At 35.3% G+C, this 19,970-nt stretch overlaps 2 protein-coding genes and 1 non-coding gene across 3 annotated transcripts; 1 reads left to right on the top strand and 2 right to left on the bottom strand.

Annotated features, from left to right (window-relative positions):
• Window positions 1–4,779: 4,779 nt before the first annotated feature.
• Window positions 4,780–9,061, top strand: LOC121746557. The gene is made up of 3 exons (XM_042140442.1): window positions 4,780–5,128; window positions 6,109–6,180; window positions 6,819–9,061. Exons 1-3 carry the CDS (start codon window positions 5,119–5,121, stop codon window positions 8,927–8,929), a joined length of 2,193 nt encoding a protein of 730 aa, XP_041996376.1. The 5' UTR covers window positions 4,780–5,118; the 3' UTR covers window positions 8,930–9,061.
• Window positions 9,062–10,504: 1,443 nt separating this feature from the next.
• LOC121749776 (myb-related protein 308-like) lies at window positions 10,505–11,724 on the bottom strand. The gene is made up of 3 exons (XM_042144406.1): window positions 11,453–11,724; window positions 11,231–11,360; window positions 10,505–11,143 (listed from the first exon to the last, which is right to left on the bottom strand). Exons 1-3 carry the CDS (start codon window positions 11,583–11,585, stop codon window positions 10,852–10,854), a joined length of 555 nt encoding a protein of 184 aa, XP_042000340.1. The 5' UTR covers window positions 11,586–11,724; the 3' UTR covers window positions 10,505–10,851.
• Window positions 11,725–15,860: 4,136 nt separating this feature from the next.
• On the bottom strand, window positions 15,861–15,932 carry TRNAG-UCC. Its single transcript has one exon. It is a non-coding gene; the product is annotated as a tRNA-Gly (tRNA).
• Between the last annotated feature and the right edge of the window lie 4,038 nt (window positions 15,933–19,970).

Raw genomic sequence — 19,970 nt, 5'->3', positions numbered from 1 at the left:
TCTCGAGTTGCTACATCATATGCATAATAGGTCCCTAATACTTTCATTACAAACCCTTTATAAGTATTTTAGAAAACATTTACTCCCTTATTTCATTCCTCTTCTTTTAAACTAGTTGCTATCATCGTTCTTACTATTATCTTCTTAATAGTTCTATAATATTATTACTCACAATTACTTACAATATAAAATCACAACTTCACTATGAGTTACAAATACTCATATTGAATATACTTTGGTTCGAACAAAGATCTTAAAAAAAATAGATTGTAAAAAGAATAGACTTTCTTAGCTTTAAGATATTGAGCCAAGATTCACGACATTATATTAGTTTATATGGTGCACTTTTAGGTAAATTCCTTAACTTCAGACTAATTAAAAGAAATATAGAAAATCTACAATGGTCTTTGGATAGTCTAAGAAAATCATTATTTTTACTTAACAGGCCTATAATATACTTAACAATCCATTATGTCTCTAATATCTCTATAAACTTAGTACTTCTATGTATTTTTTTTAAGGTACGATTCTCTTTTCGATTAAAGAAAAAGGAACATCTTCCACTATGACTATATTATCTCAAGAGAGATTCTTATAAACCAAAGCACACTAGTAAATTAGAAATTCTTATGCACATTTATGACTTATGTTCACAAAATCCAATATCTAGTAGGCCTCGACTTTAGTCCATATATTTCTTATTCCACCGAATATGATATTTACCAATTATTTATACACAATAACACAAATCTGCAAAATACTCACATAACTAAAGATTAATACAACAAAGTGAATAATCCTTCTCTCGTCGATGACACATAATTAGAAATATCTATATTTCTAACATGTCAAAAGTAAATGCAACTTATAACCAATATGTATCATATGTTATGCATGAATGATACTCCCTCCGTCCCGGGCTACTCGCCCCTTTCCTTTTCGGCACGGAGATTAAGGAATGAGTGTATAGGAAAGTCAAAAATTACGGCTGTAGGTGAAAATTTTTATTAAAAATGGAAAGAGTGCAAGTAACTTGGGACGCCCAAAAAGGAAATAAGTGCGAGTAGTGCGGGACGGAGGGAGTATATCCCAACAGAATTCTATCCCCGCTCTGATACCACTTAAACTGTCACACTGCAACCCCTCTGACATATATTCTTAAAATAAATAAATTCAAAATAAAAACTTAAAACTCTTAATCCACATGTCAAATAAAACACTCATATCAAATACATTCAAAAACCAACATCCAACATCCATCTATATCATTGATATCTATGAGCCACAATCCAGTATATATAGATTTCACCTTTAATTTCATATTACAATTATCAAACATATGTTCTAACTAATACATATAATCATAAGCATTAATAATCATATATAATTTCACATCCATATGCATATGTCTCTCTGTCCAATTTATTATTCTGTGACAAATCAAGTCTGGTATCTGCCCGGGATTTCCAATATGCCAATATGATTTGACCCGTAGGTCCCACTGTGATTTGACCCGTAGGTCCCAATATGATTTGACCTGAAGGTCCCATTATGATTTGACCCGAAGGTCCCAATATGATTTTAGATCCAGAGCGGGACTGCCACAGATCCTCTTTAATTCAGTGATTCAAATAGTCCAAATGTCATATAAAAACATATCCATTACTGTCACACTCCAACCCCTTCGACGTATATATTGATAATAAACAAATACTCCCTTTAATTTCACACTACACAAATAACAAACATATTCTTTAACCAACACATATAATCAGAAATAATATCATAACAATTTCATATCTATATGCATATGCCTCTCTGTTTAGTTTATTATTCTGTGACGGATCAAGCCTGGTATCTGCCCGGGATTCCTCTATGACCCGAAGGTCCCTCTGTAATTGGACGCATAGGTCCCTCTGTATTTGACCTGTAGGTCTCTCTGTAATTCAACCCGAAGGTCCCTCTATAATTTGACTCATAGGTCCCTCTGTATTTGACCCGTAGGTCTCTCTGTAATTCAACCCGAAGGTCCATCTATAATTTCAGATCCAGGGCAAGACCGTCACAGTGCCTCTTTAATCATATGATTCATGTACTTCAATGTCGAGTGTATCCATTGCATCAATCAATATCCACATTATATTCTATGAAATAATTTCAACACAATATATAAATATATCCCTTGCACCAATCATGCATTCACATTATATTCCACCATATAATCCAAATACGAAATAGAAAACATATCTATTTCGCCAATCACATAACACGTGTAAAATTAAAAGGCATGGGTTATACATACCCGATTATAATATGTAGTTTATTCGGAAGTAATTTACCTGAAGGCTCGATTCCTCTTCTTATTTTAGAGCCATAGACCCAATGCAGTGGTCTTGCAAATTTTATTCAGTTTCCTCACTATTCTTGTTCACTAATTGCTTTCCTTTTTGCTTTCCCTGTCCTTATTTATAACCTTCGATCCTCAGGTTTCTAATTTTTTTTTCTTTCCTCCCATTTGTTCTCTCGCGGACATTTCCAATTTTCTATTTCCTCCCTTCCCCTTGTTGGTTTCTGGGGATTACAAGAGATAACAAAACCGGGTGTAATACAACCCAAAAGAAGAAATACAGAAGATGAAACTGAATTACAAAGAAAATTACAGAATTCGAAACGGTAACCGTGAACTAAGTTTAGCCGAGTCGAGGAGGCCTCTTCCCGCAAGACGAGATACGCCCCGGTAGTGCTCTATTGATGCAGCACCGCAATCAGTAGAGCTCCAGCGAACGGGATGGAGGAGAGAGCAGAGCTTCGACAGAAAGACAATGCAGAGAGAGGGAGAGAGCTTATGATGCAGAATGCTTGTATATATGCAGAGAGAGGGAGAGAGTTTATGATGCAGAATGCTTGTATATGTGTCTCCTAATGCAGTGGTATGGCTAGCCTATTTATAGGCCAAGCCACCATGCAGGGTCAACCAGCCATTGAAGGCTCATCAGTCCAAGATCGAGATCGGGATCGGGATCGGGCCCGGACCCGCGGCCCGCGACCGCGACCGCGAGCACGGGCACGGGCTCGAGCTCGGGCGGCGGCGGCGGCGCGCGCGTGTGGGCTCTTTCACCCATCTTGGTCCACTATAATTATTAAGTAACATAAAGTCACTTAATTTATACACATTAAAAGATGTGTTAATCCTCCAATGTGGGATAATTAACACTAGTTAATTATTCCCTAAGCTCCAACTTCAAGCTTTAATTAAAAGCTAATTATGCCCAACTTTAATCCACTATTTCTCACTCACCGGAAATCGGATTTGAGAAAGTGAATATAGTACATTTATCTACGTAAAATGTAGATCGACGCTATGTCATTTAATTTCACAAAATTAAATGTCTCGTCACATTTATTATGTGGTCAAAATCCATTGACCGGGCATATTTATTACCATGATTTCTACACCCCTTTCCTTTTGTCTTACCATGCAAATATTTATTAGTCGAGTTTTTTTTAAGTCGGCTAAACCGACTTTGAGATCTTTAATACAGTATAATATTATACTATATATTTTGATACCATTTCTTAATATTTTAACATTTGGAATTATCTTATAATAATGACACGTCCTGTTTGTAATTCAAATATAGAGCATGTCTTCATTTCTTTTTCTTGCAAAGTTGTCGTGTATAGTATACTGTAATTCAAATATAGAGCATGTCTTCATTTCTTTTTCTTGCAAAGTTGTCGTGTATAGTATACTTGTATACATTTCATGTATAAATATTTAATTTATATATTCATGTCATGCATGCACACGGCACACCACTATATATATTCATATCAGATAATGACACTAATTTAATTACTAACTAAATATATATTTAAGTTTCGTTCATATATAGATACATATAAAAATAATTCAAATACTAGGCATAATTATGTCAAAAATAAAATAACATCTTTTATAAAATCCGAAAAATATATTTAATGAGAATATGCAATAACAACACAAAAACAAATATAAAAATTTATGTTTTGTGTTAGGGACGTGACGTGGGCAGCATTTGAGAGCTTTGTGAGTAGCAGTTGGCTGTTTCTTCCTATTTAAATATGTGGATGGGCCCACTTACTACTCTTTTTGAGCTCGTGATCTGGACATATTTAGCCTTGCACTTAAATCCCTTATATCTTTTCTATTTCTGTTCCAGCCCATCACAACTTCACCAGTCGCAAGTTTTCCCCCTATAGCATTAACTTATTAATCACATACTATTGTTTTATTGCGTTATGGAGACCACTTCAATTTGTTTGTCTAAGAATAAAATTCGAATTTTTTTTATAGGCTAGTTAGAAGTATGGTTTTATTGCCAATTTTACATTATTTTGTTCTCATCTGTGTATCTTAAAATAGTTTCTATCCCTACAATATTAATTGATAATAACATTTATGAAGCTCTTAATAAAATCAAAGTTTGAGTTGACTATGCTTTTTGTGGTTAAATTAAGTGGTTCGTAGTTTAAATTTTACAAATTTGGAAATAAGAAAATTCATTTGTAAGACACAAACAAATGGACAGTTTTAGCTTTTACCAAACTTGAAAGTCAAATGTTTAAATGTGAGGAGGAATAATAGCAGTGTGAAGAAGTTGGGGGTTGGGAGCATACTTGAATTATCCAAACAACATTGCCCATGATGCAAGAATACATTGATCCACTCTGGCCAAATTATTCTTTAGTAAATACTCTACCAGTTTTATAAAATAATAATGGGGAGAGAACAGAAAGCAGACAAAAGAAGAAGAGGCATGAGAACAAGAGCAAAACAACAGCCACATACATTTGAATAATGGCATAGAAACTTGTGGGAGGCACCATCAACATCATCCTTCAAAACCCCCCCACCCATTTCGTTTTCTGGATCACATTCTGCATTCATTTCCATTACCCAAGCTTCTACCTTTTTTGACCCCTCTCTCATTCTCTCTCTCTACATTCTTGCTCCTTTGTTATTTGGGCCACATTATGCCTTGGCATTATGTGGGAAGAAGTTGTTGAGTTTCAAGAATATTTTGCAGCCAAGATTCGCCACAGATTTGGAAGTTGAGATTGGAAATTTCAGTTAATATGAGACTCGGTGAGTTGTAAACCTCAAACTCGCTCGCATTTGCTACTTTTTCTGCGTTATAATTTGTGCTATGTTTTTTTTGTATTTTCGGTTTCATTGAAATTAGTTGCACTTTAATATCTAAAGGTCGTATCTTGAATGCTGGGAGCTATGAGAAAATGAAGCATTTTGCCCTTGTCCATGATTCTGATTCCTAATTAGTAATCTCTTATGCCTGAATGTGGAGTTAAGAGGCGGTAGATAGAAATTAGGCATAGCGTAGGTCAACATATTTCATTTATTAATTCCTTGGGATTTGACTCTCTGATGCTTGAATTGCCATTTTTAATAATAATGTGATTCATTTATGACTGGTGAAGCTATTGATATTCAATTACTTTTATGGAAGTGAGAGAGGGAACTTAGCTGCAATTTGGTATCTTTGAGTGATCTTTCATTTCAACAAGCAAGTTAGATGTAAATTGCTTTTGGTTTGTGTTTGAACTTCACCTGTGTCAAAAAGCACTGCATTTTCAAGAAAATCATTGTGTATAGTTTGAAATTCTGAACCCACACTGCAATAGAAACGATTAAATTTCACTGCTAGATGCTTTCTGTCTCGTTTCACCCTATGGAATTTGCATTGCCTTGGAAAAGAGTTTTTTTTCCTAATTTGGTTTAGACCATCTCTTTGTGTCTGTTGCTCTGGAATCTCAAGCCTGGATTATCAAGTTGCAAAATGCTTACACTAGCAACCAGTTATTGAATGTATCTAACTGTTGTTGTTACGTCTTTGTCTTTGTGTCTTGCCCTTGTTCTGTTCTACTACCAAATTAACGAGAGTGCTTCTTCTATTTCTGTTTGTCACCCTCTTTTAGTCATATTGTTGAACTCTTAAGTCTACAATTTTTTCTTGAAGTCGATTTCTTTGTTGATACTTTTCTTATTCTTTCTCTAAATTTGTCGTATTTCACACCCTGACTTGTAATTACCTATATTTATACATTCAGGTATGCAGAAAAATGATTCTGACTCATCTCCCGGCCCAAGTTTGGAGGGAAGTTTCAGGAAATCTGCATCTGGTATGTATTCTTCAATGTACCTTTTAGTTTTGGTTTATCTTTGTCTGAAAATGAAAACACAATTTTCGTGACATCTGAATAATGGTAGTGTATGAACATGACTAGCTAACCTTGGTGCTTGCCATGATTCATTGTTTGATGGCAGCATGAAAAGCATCAATATCCACCTGAGGAGGGACTCTCTTAAGGAAAATGTCTATCCAAGCTTTAAAAAACAGTATCATTACACTAAAGTATCGCAGTGCATTATTGTTCTTGTTATTAATGCGTCGAGTCTTGGATGTACATCATATTTTTCTAGCTTGCACACTGTATTAGTGTGCCATATAAATGATGTCATAACTTGAAAAAGCATAAAAGAACAGAATCTGTCAATAAAACTCTCCAAATCTATCGTATGATTGTCATAGGTTAAAGCTCAACATATCCACAAAGTACATGAGTTTCTTACTGTCAGTTTAGAAGAGCCAATGAAGCTCGATGAATATTTTTCCCTACAGAAACCTGTGCTGCCACTTAAAACTGGTTATACCTTTCTTAAGTGTGAACATTGTGTTTCTGTTGTTTTCTACTTTGATATGCTGTGATTCCCTCTCCTTAGTAAAATAAATTAACAAATAAAATCTTCATGACCACAGTGGCTTCTGTTCGTACAACTTCCAGCAATTCAAGCAAATTCCTTCCAACTTCAAGACGGGTGTATAAGGTACTCAAGGAGTATTCGTTGAAGCTGGTTGACTTCAATTTATTCGCACAGCATCTAGAGGAATGGGTTGGAAAGAATTTATTCAGTAACACAACTGCTGAAGAACATCATTTTAGCTCTCCCTTCTCGATTGATGACCTTCGAACCTTTGACTTTGCACTGGAGGGAGTTCTGTTTCAACAGCTGCTACGCATGCCTTACCCTCCGTATGCCTCTGACAATCTTAAAGAAGATGAGTTTCTTGCCCTCGAAGATTTTCTACATACTGCTGCTGAAGGGCTATGGCATGCATTTTGGCATAGGAATAAACCGTTGCCATATTTTGTGTCCTTTCCTCGTTATCCAGGCTCCAAATTCTACACTGTTGACAAGGCAATATCAAGAGGAAGACTTGGAGGGCTTTGTGGTGCGGCTTTGATGTCAAAAAACAAAGGCAGCCCACACGCTCGTTGGGATGATGTGGTCAAGTTTGTCTTGTTCAAACAAAATCTCGTGAAAGGAGACGAATGTGGGCTTCCCCCTGAGGTTATTTGTGAAGCTCTCTTCTATGCTATTCATATACTGCTGTCAAGGAGTTTGAGTAAGTACAATAAAATTACCACCGATCATGTTTATGTATCCGTTCTCGACTCTAATCTTGGAGGTGTTTTGAAACTCGGTGGTGACCTTGGAAAGCTGGAAGTTGATTTGGATAACCCTTATCAGTCGATGGTAGACTGGATCACGTGTCATGCAGAAGTGAGCATTTCCCGTGTAGATCGAATATGGAACAAACTTGGGAACGTGAACTGGGGCGATTTAGGAACCCTGCAAATACTTATGGCGATGTTTTACTCAATCGTGCAATGGAATGGTCCCCCGAGGAAGTCTATGGCATCTCTTGCAGCAAAACACAGTCTCCGTCTCCAAAAGCGAAGAATGGAGAGCCAAGTGGTTGAGAACGATAACATTCTCGTTCCTTATCAACACGAGAGCAGTTATAATGGAGAAATTGTGGAAGTAGATAACGAAAGTAATCACGATTCAAAGAGGAAGGGTCGAGGATTGGACCTCAGTCCCGGCCAAATTTTGATGTTGGAAGATCAGAACCATGGGATAAAGAGCTTTCAGATTCAAGATTTTCTAAATGATGGGAATGGCTGTTCATACATCGCTGTTGCTGCTGACTGTCATGCGCAGCTATTGACGTTGTATGTTGGGGCGCACCCGTCTCGCTTGGAGCCGTCGTGGGAGGACATGAACCTGTGGTACCAAGTTCAGAGGCAGACCAAAGTGGTGAACATCTTCAAAGAGCAGGGTGTTTCATGCAAGCATTTACCAGAGATCATCGCGTCGGGCAGGATCGTCCACCCCGGGCCGTGCGAGAAGCAGAGTCCGAAGGGGCGCTGCGACCATCCGTGGTGCGGGACACCGATGCTAGTGACGTGCCCTGTCGGGGAAACAGTCTCGTCCATCATTGCCCACGACGGGCCTTTATCGGCCGAGGAAGCAATTCGCTGCTGCCGGGACTGTTTATCGGCTCTGAGAAGCGCGAAGAGGGCGAACATCCTTCATGGCGACATCCGGCCGGAGAACATCATACGGATAGTTGAGGAACGAGGTGGGAGGGCGTGGAGCGTGTTCGTGCTCATCTCGTGGGGGCGTGCGGCGTTGGAGGACAGAGACAGCCCGGCGCTGAACTTGCAGTTCTCATCGGCTCACGCGCTCCAGCATGGGAAGCTGTGTCCGTCGTCTGACTTGGAGAGCCTCGTGTACTTGCTGTATTACGTGTGTGGGGGCGCCATGCCGCAGCAGGATTCGATGGAATCGGCGCTCAAGTGGAGGCAGAGGAGCTGGGCGAAGAGGGTGATACCGCAGCAGGTGGGGGAGGTTTCGCCTATCTTGAAGGCGTTCGCGGACTACGTGGACGGGATATGCGGGACCCCATACGCGGTGGACTACGACGCGTGGCTGAAGCGGCTGGATAGGGCCGTCGATGGCTCGGCCGAGCGTGGGAAGATGAGACTCAAGGATGTGGCTGACTCTGCTAGTAGTTCTATGTGATGCTGCAAAACAATAGTTACCAATTTTTGTGATTTTTTTACTTGGTGAATTGGGTGGTTGCATTGCTTTCTCGTACTTGTATTTTGTGTATTCAGTTTCTCTTAAAATTTATTTATTTTATTTTTGGTGTCATTATTTTTGGCAGGATGAGTGAAGTTGTTAGATCACCACAAAATCAATTGGACTCATGAGTTGGGTTTAGTTTAACGTTTATTTTACAGACATTTTCTATGCCGTCCTTATTTATCATATTTTTGTAGACTTTCAGTTCATCTTTAACTAGCATTTATTTTTTATGGGTAACCCGTTTTTAGTAAAACTAAAGTTTCATTTTGCATGGTAGGTACAACTATGTTTCTATCAATAAGTCTAATGCAGTTTTTATGCATACACTCCGGTTTCCTCACTCTTAACTCCTAACATCTTCAACTGCATATATGCATAAGTGTTAATAAAGAACAAAATCGTGAGGGTTTTGTTTGAAATGGACAATATCAGCCGAACATTCACGTAATATCACTTAAATATTTTGCAAAATTAACAGACGGCAAACTACAAAATAAAGATACGCTATTACTTGAATTGGAAAATGGAGTATTTTGTATTGATTTTCATTAATTAGGAAATGTATCACTACAACAAAAAAAACTGTTAAAAAGACATTATTTAATGCAATTAAGGCAGCTAATTTGTATTTCTACATATACCATCAAGGCTTTAAAAACGTTTTTATTGTTGGTGTCACAACTAAAATTAGAGGACGCAAATAGAAGTGTCCTAAAAAAAAGAAAAAGATTAGTTAATTAGTCCTTAATTTATGAACATTTTCTTTTGTGTCCGAAATTGTTGTTATTTTTTAAAAAATTTCAATGCAAGTAATTGTGTCTCGATTTTGTGTCCTTAAAAAATAACTTTTGTAGCGACGTAGCAGTTCTATTTGAATACTTCTATGATATCTCTTCTTAAATTCATGATAAATTTGGTGTTGAAATACATTGAATTGAACGTAAACTTGAGTAGGTATCAATACATACAGTACATTAGTACTCCACTAATATAGAGTACAAGTAAAACTGAAAACGAACCCTAACAATTAATAGGTCGTATTTATCTATTGAAGAACGCCAAAATTCAACGGCCTTATTTACAATCAAGGCCAAAACCAAATATTCCTATTTGTTCCTCTCGTTTATATTAAAGCTAACCATAAATTTCTATGAATCGATATACTAATAGATGAATCAGTATGTTCCTCTCATTTACTCCCTCCGTCCCCAAATAGTATGAACTATTTCCTTTTTCATCCGTCGCTAAAGAGTATGAACTTTCTAATTTTAAAAAATTCAAACAACATATTACCCCTACACGTCATTTTATTTACAACTTATATCATTACCATTAACACTTATACCATTATAATAATGTGGACTTAACTCTCCACTAATATTATTTCCACTATCTTTTCTCTCCCCCTCTCTTATTTTTCCCCTTATTTATTAAAACTCGTGTCTAATCTAAAGTTGAGGGAGTATATTTAAAGCTAACCATAGCTACTTTACGAATTTGATAGCCGGATTTGAGGTAGAAAAAATCCAAATTCCAATATAAAGTGAGATTCACAACCCAAATAAACTCAAAATTAATACTAAAACCTAGGTGCTTATAATAAATGAGTGAAGAGAAGTGATTGTTCATCAGTTACTAGATTACACCAAGGCCAAAAAAGCTCCACATTTAAAACCCTGGCTTCTTGTTGGTTGTTGGTAACATTTACCTCCACCATCTTCAAGAAAAATAACATCACAAAAAAATGAAGTACCAAGTTAATTAATTACTTATAATAAAAGAAGGGCCCATAAAAATATCTGCACATCTATAGATGCGCAGTTACATTCATTGACAACCAAATTGATTAGGGTTCGTCAGTAGAGATGAGGAGGTCTGATTGATAGATCCAAATTGATCTGTGGGTGCAAAAATTCCACGCTGCTGCAGTTGGAGTATTCCTCTACCTTAAAACCGATGTCGTTTCTCATCGCTATATCGTCTGTCTGCATGGACACATTTCTAGGGCTTTTGTTGCTCGGATTGAGGCATCTGTGTGTCTGTGGGTCGATGCCGCGGCTGATGAGTTTTCGCTTCACGTGAGTGTTCCAGTAGTTCTTGATCTCGTTATCCGTTCTCCCCGGCAACCGAGCAGCAATAAGAGACCATCTATAACATTAAAATATAACTACTAATTAAGACAAATTAATGATTAGTATAAATTAATAAGGTAGAAGATGTTAGATAAATACATACTTGTTGCCGAGCAAGCTGTGAAGGTTGATGATGAGTTCGTCTTCTTCCTCGGTGAAATTTCCTCTCTTGAGATCAGGCCTCAGGTAGTTTATCCATCGAAGCCTGCAGCTTTTGCCACATCTCAACAAACCTATCTCAGAAATTGAAAATAATGTCATCGTCAAAACCCTAAATTGTTAAGACCTAAAAAATTAAAAGGGTATGAAAGAGAGAGAGAGAGACCAGCAGCTTTAGGAAGTGATCTCCAGCAGCCTTCACCGTGCTGTTTGATGTGCTTGATGAGACGCTCGTCTTCTTCCTTGGTCCAAGCCCCTTTGTTGTTGTGCTCCTTCTCACAGCAAGGGGATCGACCCATGTCTATCTATATATGTGTGTGAGTTTGTAATTTTCCCCCACACACACAGAGAAAAAGAGAGAGAGAGAGAGAGAGAGCAACAGGGAGTGATTGTGTGAGGGGGAAGAGGGGGAATATAAATGAGGTGAATGAGTGAGTGAGGGAAGGGACAAAGAGGGGTTAGTGTTGTTTGACCAAGTTGGTAAGTGGTTGGGAATGCATTTAAGTTAGTGCTTCATTTTTTGGTAGGTAGCTCTGCTTTTTATGCTGAGTTTTTTTTCTTCTCCATTTTCAACCCCACCATTTACTCCACTCTTCCATCCAAGAATCAGTTCAAGTGAAGAAATCTAATGGTGGTATAACTACCATATAGGAGTATTAAAGCATGTGTAGCAGGATTTCATCCCTATTTTCATGCCTTTGCACAAGTCAAATTGAAAAGAACAAATGATAATTCTCTAACAAGGCCGTGTGGTGTATTATATAGTCCTTAGACTACACTCAATAATTATATCCTTTTCAAAACCAAGGGGTCTCTATAAAAACTCTCTCGAGAAATAAAGATATAGACTTATGTACTCGTAACATTAAAGAGACTTTTAAAGTTTTCCAAGAAAAAAATCGGACAATGACACTTTTTAATGCTATTAAGGACGTTAATTTGTGTCTATTTATATACCACAAACTCTTCATAAAGTGTCTTTATTGTTGATGTCCTAATTAAAATTAGGGAATACAAATAAAAACGTCCAAAAAAGCAAAAGATTAAGATAATTTGTGCTTAACTTGGACACTTTCTTTTGCGTCATAGATTATGATTATTTTTAAAATTTTCCAAACGCTAATAATTGCATTCTCAATTTTTTTTTATCGGAAGTTCTTTTAAGCAAATCTACTAATGAACGAAAAAAAGGTCTAAAGTAAAAATTGGTGGGAGTAATAACAGTGCCTAATAATGTTGCATAAGAAAAATGTAAGTTAGCTACTTATAGACTACTCCCTCTATCCCATAGAAATAGGCCATTTAGATTTGTCATAAGTTTTAATGTGTAATTGATAAGTAAAAAAGAAAGAGAATAAATAGTTGAAATTGTGTAGTGGACGGTGGAATCCGTAATGATAAAGTAAAAGAGCTATTTATATGGGACGGACAAAAAGGAAAATATGACATATTTTTATGGAATAGAGGGAGTATATGAAAATTAAAAGGCGATTCTTTCCTTTATCCTACCAAAGTGATAGCTAATTAAAAAGGAAAAAATTACGATGGTTGCTACTACACTCCCAAGGATACAACAAAGGAATTATTGTAATTTTTACTAACTTTTCTTTTAATCAAGATACGAAGCTACCAAAGCTAAAATTACCTAAACAATAACTTAATCTTCAATACTTAGCAATGGAGTTTTTGAATCAACATAATTAAACCATGCAACTGAAATTACTAAGATGAACACGAAGATCAATTATATAAAATGCCACAAAAATTAAGAAGCTAAACACGAAATCAAAAGATGCTTTAATGTTTTTGACATTTTCTTTGGAATCTTTCAAACTAAAACACCAAATGAAATCTAAAAAAACAAGAAACAAAGCTTAACTAAAATATTTTGTCTTTTCTTTTTTAAAAAAATTATATTGAATTTTTATTAGTTCGTATTGTATTCATTCATTTATTTTTGCTTAGATTCGTTTTTCGTTGCTTTTGAATTTTGTGTCTTTTTTACCTTTTCTTTCTTAATGCTATATGCAAAACTTTTTGCATACAACATTAATTAGAATATTACTTTTAAAATTTCATTATCTTTGAGTTTGATTGTATTTAATTTTAAAGTAGTTCATACTTTAGATTAAATTGACATTTGATTTAATTAAAAATGTATACTACTTAGTTGATATGGATTTCTATCCGTTTGATTAAAAGCGTTGGCTAAAGTTTTATTTATGGAACTCCAAAATCTGCAACTGGGTCAAAACTCCCATGCACTTATTCTATTGCGGAGTCACGTTTCATTTCTATTAGGCTATAATTATGTAGTACTAATTAATTTAAAATCTATTTGTGGATAAGTGGGTGCAATTTTGGGTGATGGGCAGAATTAAAAATACAAGTTGTTGGAGCCTTATTTTTTATGTGGTGGGTTGTTACAGACTCCAAATATTCTGCAAAAGAACATTTTGAATCCCACCAAACCTTGTTTACCAGTGTTTATATTAGTACTAGTATTATTTTATTATGTGCAGTCACACGCGATTTTCCCTCTTTTTGTAATAATTTACTATTTTCCAATTCAATTTTTAGTGTCTTGAAAATTAATAAGAAACTTTCGCTGTCTAATTTTTTCGAAAATTTTGAATTGTTTAGCTTGAGAGCTATATATGCCTTGTAATTAATAATTTAAGATGGAGGAGTAGTTTTCGTTGAAGCGTCTTCCGCATTTTCTAGCTAGTTTCCACTTGTACTCTTTGTCTTAATGTTTCTAGAAGATTGTGGTCACTTACTCCACTTACAATTGTCACTTTCTTTTTATTTCTTGTACAATTAGACTATTTTTAATTGTTTGACTATTCTATTATTACTTGTTCGCTTTTAGAGGCATTATATATAGTAGTAGTAAAGATAAGGAAACGATTGGGATGATCAATCATGAGTATGACATTTGACAAGTCATCTTTAATAATTCTGTTGATTATTGTTTGTGATTAATTTCTCTTTTGAAATTTCCATCAGTGTAAATACATTTAGATTGTCGGGAAAATAATACAATTAGAACAAATCAGTGGATATTAATTACACTACACCCGTTGAAAAAAAAGGACGATAAAATATATTAGTATTAATCATTATTGCAACAAACACCATCATCACCTTCATGTATTTCATCATCTCTCCAACAACTTCTATTACCACCATAAGTGGGTAACCATATAATATAAAATAATCAAGTCAAGGCATCACAAATGAATTGTCGACATACTACTATTAAAAATGATGAGATGATATATTAATTTTATGAGATGGACTACTTGTATCTGTACATATTGTTGAGGATAATCTAATTATGTACTACAAGAGACTTTGTGTAATTTTATTAATTAGCTTTTATGGTCTTGTCAATACATTATCAATTTGCCAATCCCAATTGAACATTCATCTAAATATATGTATCAAATTTGTTTCAACAGAAAAAATTAATAGGAACCATGCATGTTTGCCGTATGTCACTTGACACTACTTTTTTCATTTGTTAAGTATCATAAAAACTCACCAACTTTCAGGCAGATGTATATGTCCATGTCCACTAGATATAGTAATCATTTACTAGTAAAGAAGCAAGATTTGTCACGCGCGGACAAGAGCATGCTATAGTTAATACATCCTGCTTCTAGAAGGCTTTAGTATTTTATGATAATCCACATTAATAATTTAGCAAGGACGACATAATCCTATTGTTAGGTGACCCACCTCCCACTGTTTTTCATGTCTCATTAGGTGGGCAAAAATATAGTACTAGTAATTTTTTAGAGTTGCATTCATATATTGTTATATTAGTATGTTGTTGTGCTATTTTATCTTGGACAAAAATATACCAACGTTAATTTGTCTATTATCAATAATATTGATAGTGAGCTACATATATATTTTAATGCAAAATTTATTGTACGAGAGAGTGAGAAAAAATTTAATTGAAATGTTTTTAGTGAAAAATATATAATATTATTTTATTAAAGAAAAAAACTTGGCAAATTTTGAAAGCAACTAATTTTTGTGGACAATCCAAAAAAATAGGTGTATTAATTATGAACGCGGGATATTTTGTTAGAGTTGCATTCGAATAGATTCTTTTATATTGACTTCTAATTGTTTCATCACCAAAAGTTTGGTAGGTATGGGTCGGTTTTTCGTAAGAACAATTACTAGTAAATTTGCGGAACATGAATCTTTCAACCAAATCATTTGGTACATCTGCTACCTCCTAATAACAAAACTTTCACAAAAGGAATTAATATATGATCAACCTAAATTAATTTTAATAAAAATAGTTAGCAAGTATATGATATTATTTTCTTTAGGTATGAGTTGTTTATTAGTATACTTTTTATTTTTCATGATCAAATTCTAAGAGTTATGATTCATGCCATCTGCATCCATGTCTCTTATCCGTCTCTTAACCGTCTCATCTCTTCACTATTCATGGAACCCACTGTACTTTTCACCCCATCTCTTAACTAAGAGACAACACCGTCCGCCCATTGTAGGCGCCGCGGACGATGCAACACATTTTCCTTAAAAAATGTGTTTGCCGGGAGTCAAACTCGGGTCAATTGCTTGGAAGGCAATTATCCTAACCATTGGACCACAAACGCTAGTTGAGATATTTTAAAAACTAATTATTAAAAATGCTTAGGGCATTATTAATTATTTGTTAGCTTCGTTAAAGTAGGCCCCTAAATAGTTTTAGATTTACACGAATTTATTCGCAATAAGGTTATATTTAATTAGTATGATTGGGAAAATGAATAAATAAAATTATGATTAAAAAGTAGAATTCGATGAAACGAAATGAATAAATAAAATTATGATTAAAAAGTAGAATTCGGTGAAACGAGAATTTATTTCTTCGAGTTATTAAGATGATTAATTTTATAGATGAAATAAAGGGTTTTCTCAATTTTTGTAGTTATTTAAATATTCAAATAAAAGAAAATGCTTAGGGCGCCCCACTGCAGGTGGAATGGTAGGAGGATAAAAATGTTGACGTGGCGGTGCATAGGGCGGGCTTTAGGGCGCCCCAATGTGGATGCTCTTAAATAAAATAAAATTACAACTTAAAATTCTAAAAAAAACACATAATTAAAATCCTAAATAGCGGTTTCCACATGCGGAAGCAGCGACGGAAGTAGGATCTCTCCCCAAACTAGGTTCTCACAGAAGTAATCGCGTACCAACCTTGCGGCGGCTTCCTCCCGGTTATGATGGATGTAAATCCGGGATCGCCTTTGAGGCGCCGCGGCTTCCTCCTCCTCCCTACGTCGATCTTCTTCTAGCAATTCTTCCATTATTCGACGCATTTGCTCAAATGGATCCATGAATGGATTAAATTTGGAAGAAGAATAATGTTTTGAGATGATGAATGTAGAGTGTTTGAGTGAGAATAGATAGTTTTTTTTATGATGGATTAATTTGTGGGAATGATTTGATATTTATAGAAGTGATTGGGGGCTTAAAAAAATACAAAAATAAAAAATAAAAAATCTGTAAATAACGGCTATAAACGGCTAGTATATTTTTGTGATTTTTTTTTTAATTTTTCAAAATTTTCCTGAATTTTTTAAAAAAAACAAAAAACATTTTCAACGGAAATTAAAGACGCCTATTCGCGGGCTGGCGAGTGGACGTCACGGACGAACCAATGCTCGCCACGTGGCCAACGCGCATGGCGAGCTGTCTGGCTCGCTGCCTCTCCGCGGTGAGACAAGGGACGGGATGGGGACGAGACGGAGCCCGCATCGCTGTCTCGATGCGGTCTCGTCTCTCCGAGACGAGATAGAGCCCGCATCGAGAAGCGATGCGGGTGCTCTCAGTACTCACTGACGTTGGTGTATGTTAAGAGAAGTGATTTCCACACACCATTGAATTCTAAGAACTAAAAAATGGGGATGGGCTTAAGCCTACCCTAGCCTACACCCAACTCCATCCTAAGTTCCTAACTTATTAAGCCGGGCCAAGTCCAGCCCACAAAAGAAATAGAACGGACTTGATGGATTGGGTTTTGCTCATCGATTGTAGTGGGCTTTTACCCGAAATAGTTAACTGATAATTAAAATTTTCTGACTTCACTCCGATTTCGGTAAGTATGTAAGCAAAATATTGATTATTAGGAAAGACTATGGCTGGCAAATCGTGCGGATTGGGTCGTTATCGGGTCAACCTGATAACGACCCAACCCAATAAGGTCTAACCCGAACTCGACCTGTTAAGGAAACCGTAAATCCGAACACGAACCCGGCCTGCTACCTTCAAATCTTAACACGACCCGCACCCGACACGAACCCGTTATCGACACGATATAATATGGGTTGACACGACACGATAACGACCCGAACATGATATTATACGATTAAATATGATATTACATGATTAAACCATAATTTTTAACCTAATTTACACAATTAAAATTTGTTTTATACTATTTAAACTTAATTTATAAGAAATTAAAAAATTAAAGTAATAATAAAAATAATAATATTATTTCTTAATGGGTTCCCGTATCCGACCTGCATCCGACCCGAACCCAACCCGAAATTATCGGGTTCTTAATGGGTCAACCCGATAAGGACTCGGACCCAATAAGACTTGACCTCAACCCAATAATTTCGTACGGATTCGTGTCGGATTATCGTGTCGTGTCGAAAATTGGCAGCCCTAGTAAAAATCGATCTAAATAATTGCTCGCCAAATATATTCCCCGCCTCATTATTTAATAAATCTTGTTGAAGTAAAGCCCAATAGTAGCAATGGGTTGAAGTTTTTTAATTTAATTTATTAAACTATTTTTTATTTATTAAAAATTAATAAGAATAATTCTTTTATTATTTATTAAAATCATCTCCTTTTCAAAAGAATAATTACATTTATTAATTAGAATAATAATTTTTATATTACAACAATAAATTTTCTTTAACATAATAATTTTTATTCACAAGAATAGTAACTTTAATTTATTGACACAATAACTTATATTCAAACTTTTATTTATTCGAATAATAACGTTTATTCAGGAATAATAATTTTTATGCACAAGAACATCATTCTTATTAGCAAGAATATTAAATTTTATTCATAAGAACATTATATTTATTTTACGAGAACATTAATTTTTATTCGTAATAACAATAAATTTCCTTTGTGTGAACATTAACTTTTATTTACAAAATAGTAACTTTTATTTGCAATAAGAATGACCTTTTACACAAAAATGCTCTTTTATTCATATAAATAGTGTAACTTTTACTCACAGTAACTTTTATTCATAAAAACAGTGTAACCTATGGATGAATCACGATGACCTTGTCATAAACACAAGCGAGGTTGGAAGATACCACAAAGCTATAGGGCGTCAACAGTCTTTCTCAACAAAAATTCGTATTCGAATGCGTATATAAAACATAAAACAAAGTCCATGCTAAGGGTTTTTGTTCACATTCTTTGATGTGGAAAGCCAAGAAACAGAACATGATTAGATTTATAGTTATAGATCGAACATTCCCACCGATTTATAGACCAAATCCCACGTTCAGTCTGCAAGAAATAAGGCAACTTTCTACCTTTTGGAATTTATATACAGTATTAATTATAGATCCCACGTTCCCACCGATTTATAAACCAAATCCCACGTTCAGTATGCAAGAAATGAGACAACTTTCTACCTTTTGGAATTTCTAAATTAATTAATTATTTCTGTGTCCTTTGTGGGTGGACTAAAACACCATCGAAAACCGTGTACTACAATTTGGGTAGAATACAATAGGAGAAGAAGCTGCAAAATTGGGGGAAATTGAGAATGAGGGGGGTAGAAGTGTAATCTTCTGTTCATTTCTCGAAACGAATATCAAGGCAATTTCATAAACCACCTCTACTGTAAGAACTCATTTCACTCTATACTACTCTCTAGTTCCATTGTAATAGAGTCATTTTCTTTTAAAAGTCAACACATTTCTTTTCACTATCTTTTTCCTTTCCCCTACTTTACTCTCTCTACTTTTTCCTCTCTCCTACCTTATTATCTTTTTATTTAATACATTACACACATTTTTCTTAATTTTCGCGCCGAAAAGAAATGTGTATGCGATAATAGAACGGAGGGAGTAGGCAGCACTCAGCAGTGTGGGCCCTTATTATTTTCTAGGACTAAAGAGAATTAAATCTGACACATTAAACATCAATATGACTAGATTTTATCCATATCGAATAGAGTGGACACACATTCATTTTCTACTTTGAAATGACTTCGTTAAATAGCTTGAAACTTAGTAATTCACATATAATTTTCTTGGTTGGCTAAAATTGTCGGGGTTGAAAAGTGATGAATTATTACAGCCACAACCAAAAACTTGTTTCGATGACCTACTCAAGAGTAATCGGCGTTTAAGTTCAATCGTAGAATGATCATGCATCTGAAACGATCAAGAGGATGCCGTAAACCACCGTTTGGGTGGGTTAAATTAGACTTCTGTAGGCATAAGTGTCAAGAAGACGTGGAATAATAATGTAAAAAAAACATAATTCAATCTCCAAAATTATGTTGTTATTGATTAAATGTTCCTCAAGCAAATCTGTTTTAAGCAAATTGTGTTAATATTTGGACGAACAACAAAAGGACAGGTTGCTAGATTGAAGCTAAC

Source organism: Salvia splendens, chromosome 9, assembly GCF_004379255.2.
Source record: "Salvia splendens isolate huo1 chromosome 9, SspV2, whole genome shotgun sequence".
Classification (NCBI taxonomy): domain Eukaryota; kingdom Viridiplantae; phylum Streptophyta; class Magnoliopsida; order Lamiales; family Lamiaceae; genus Salvia; species Salvia splendens.
The sequence above is the reverse complement of the archived record's forward strand: the minus strand, read 5'-3'. Positions and strand labels throughout refer to the sequence as shown.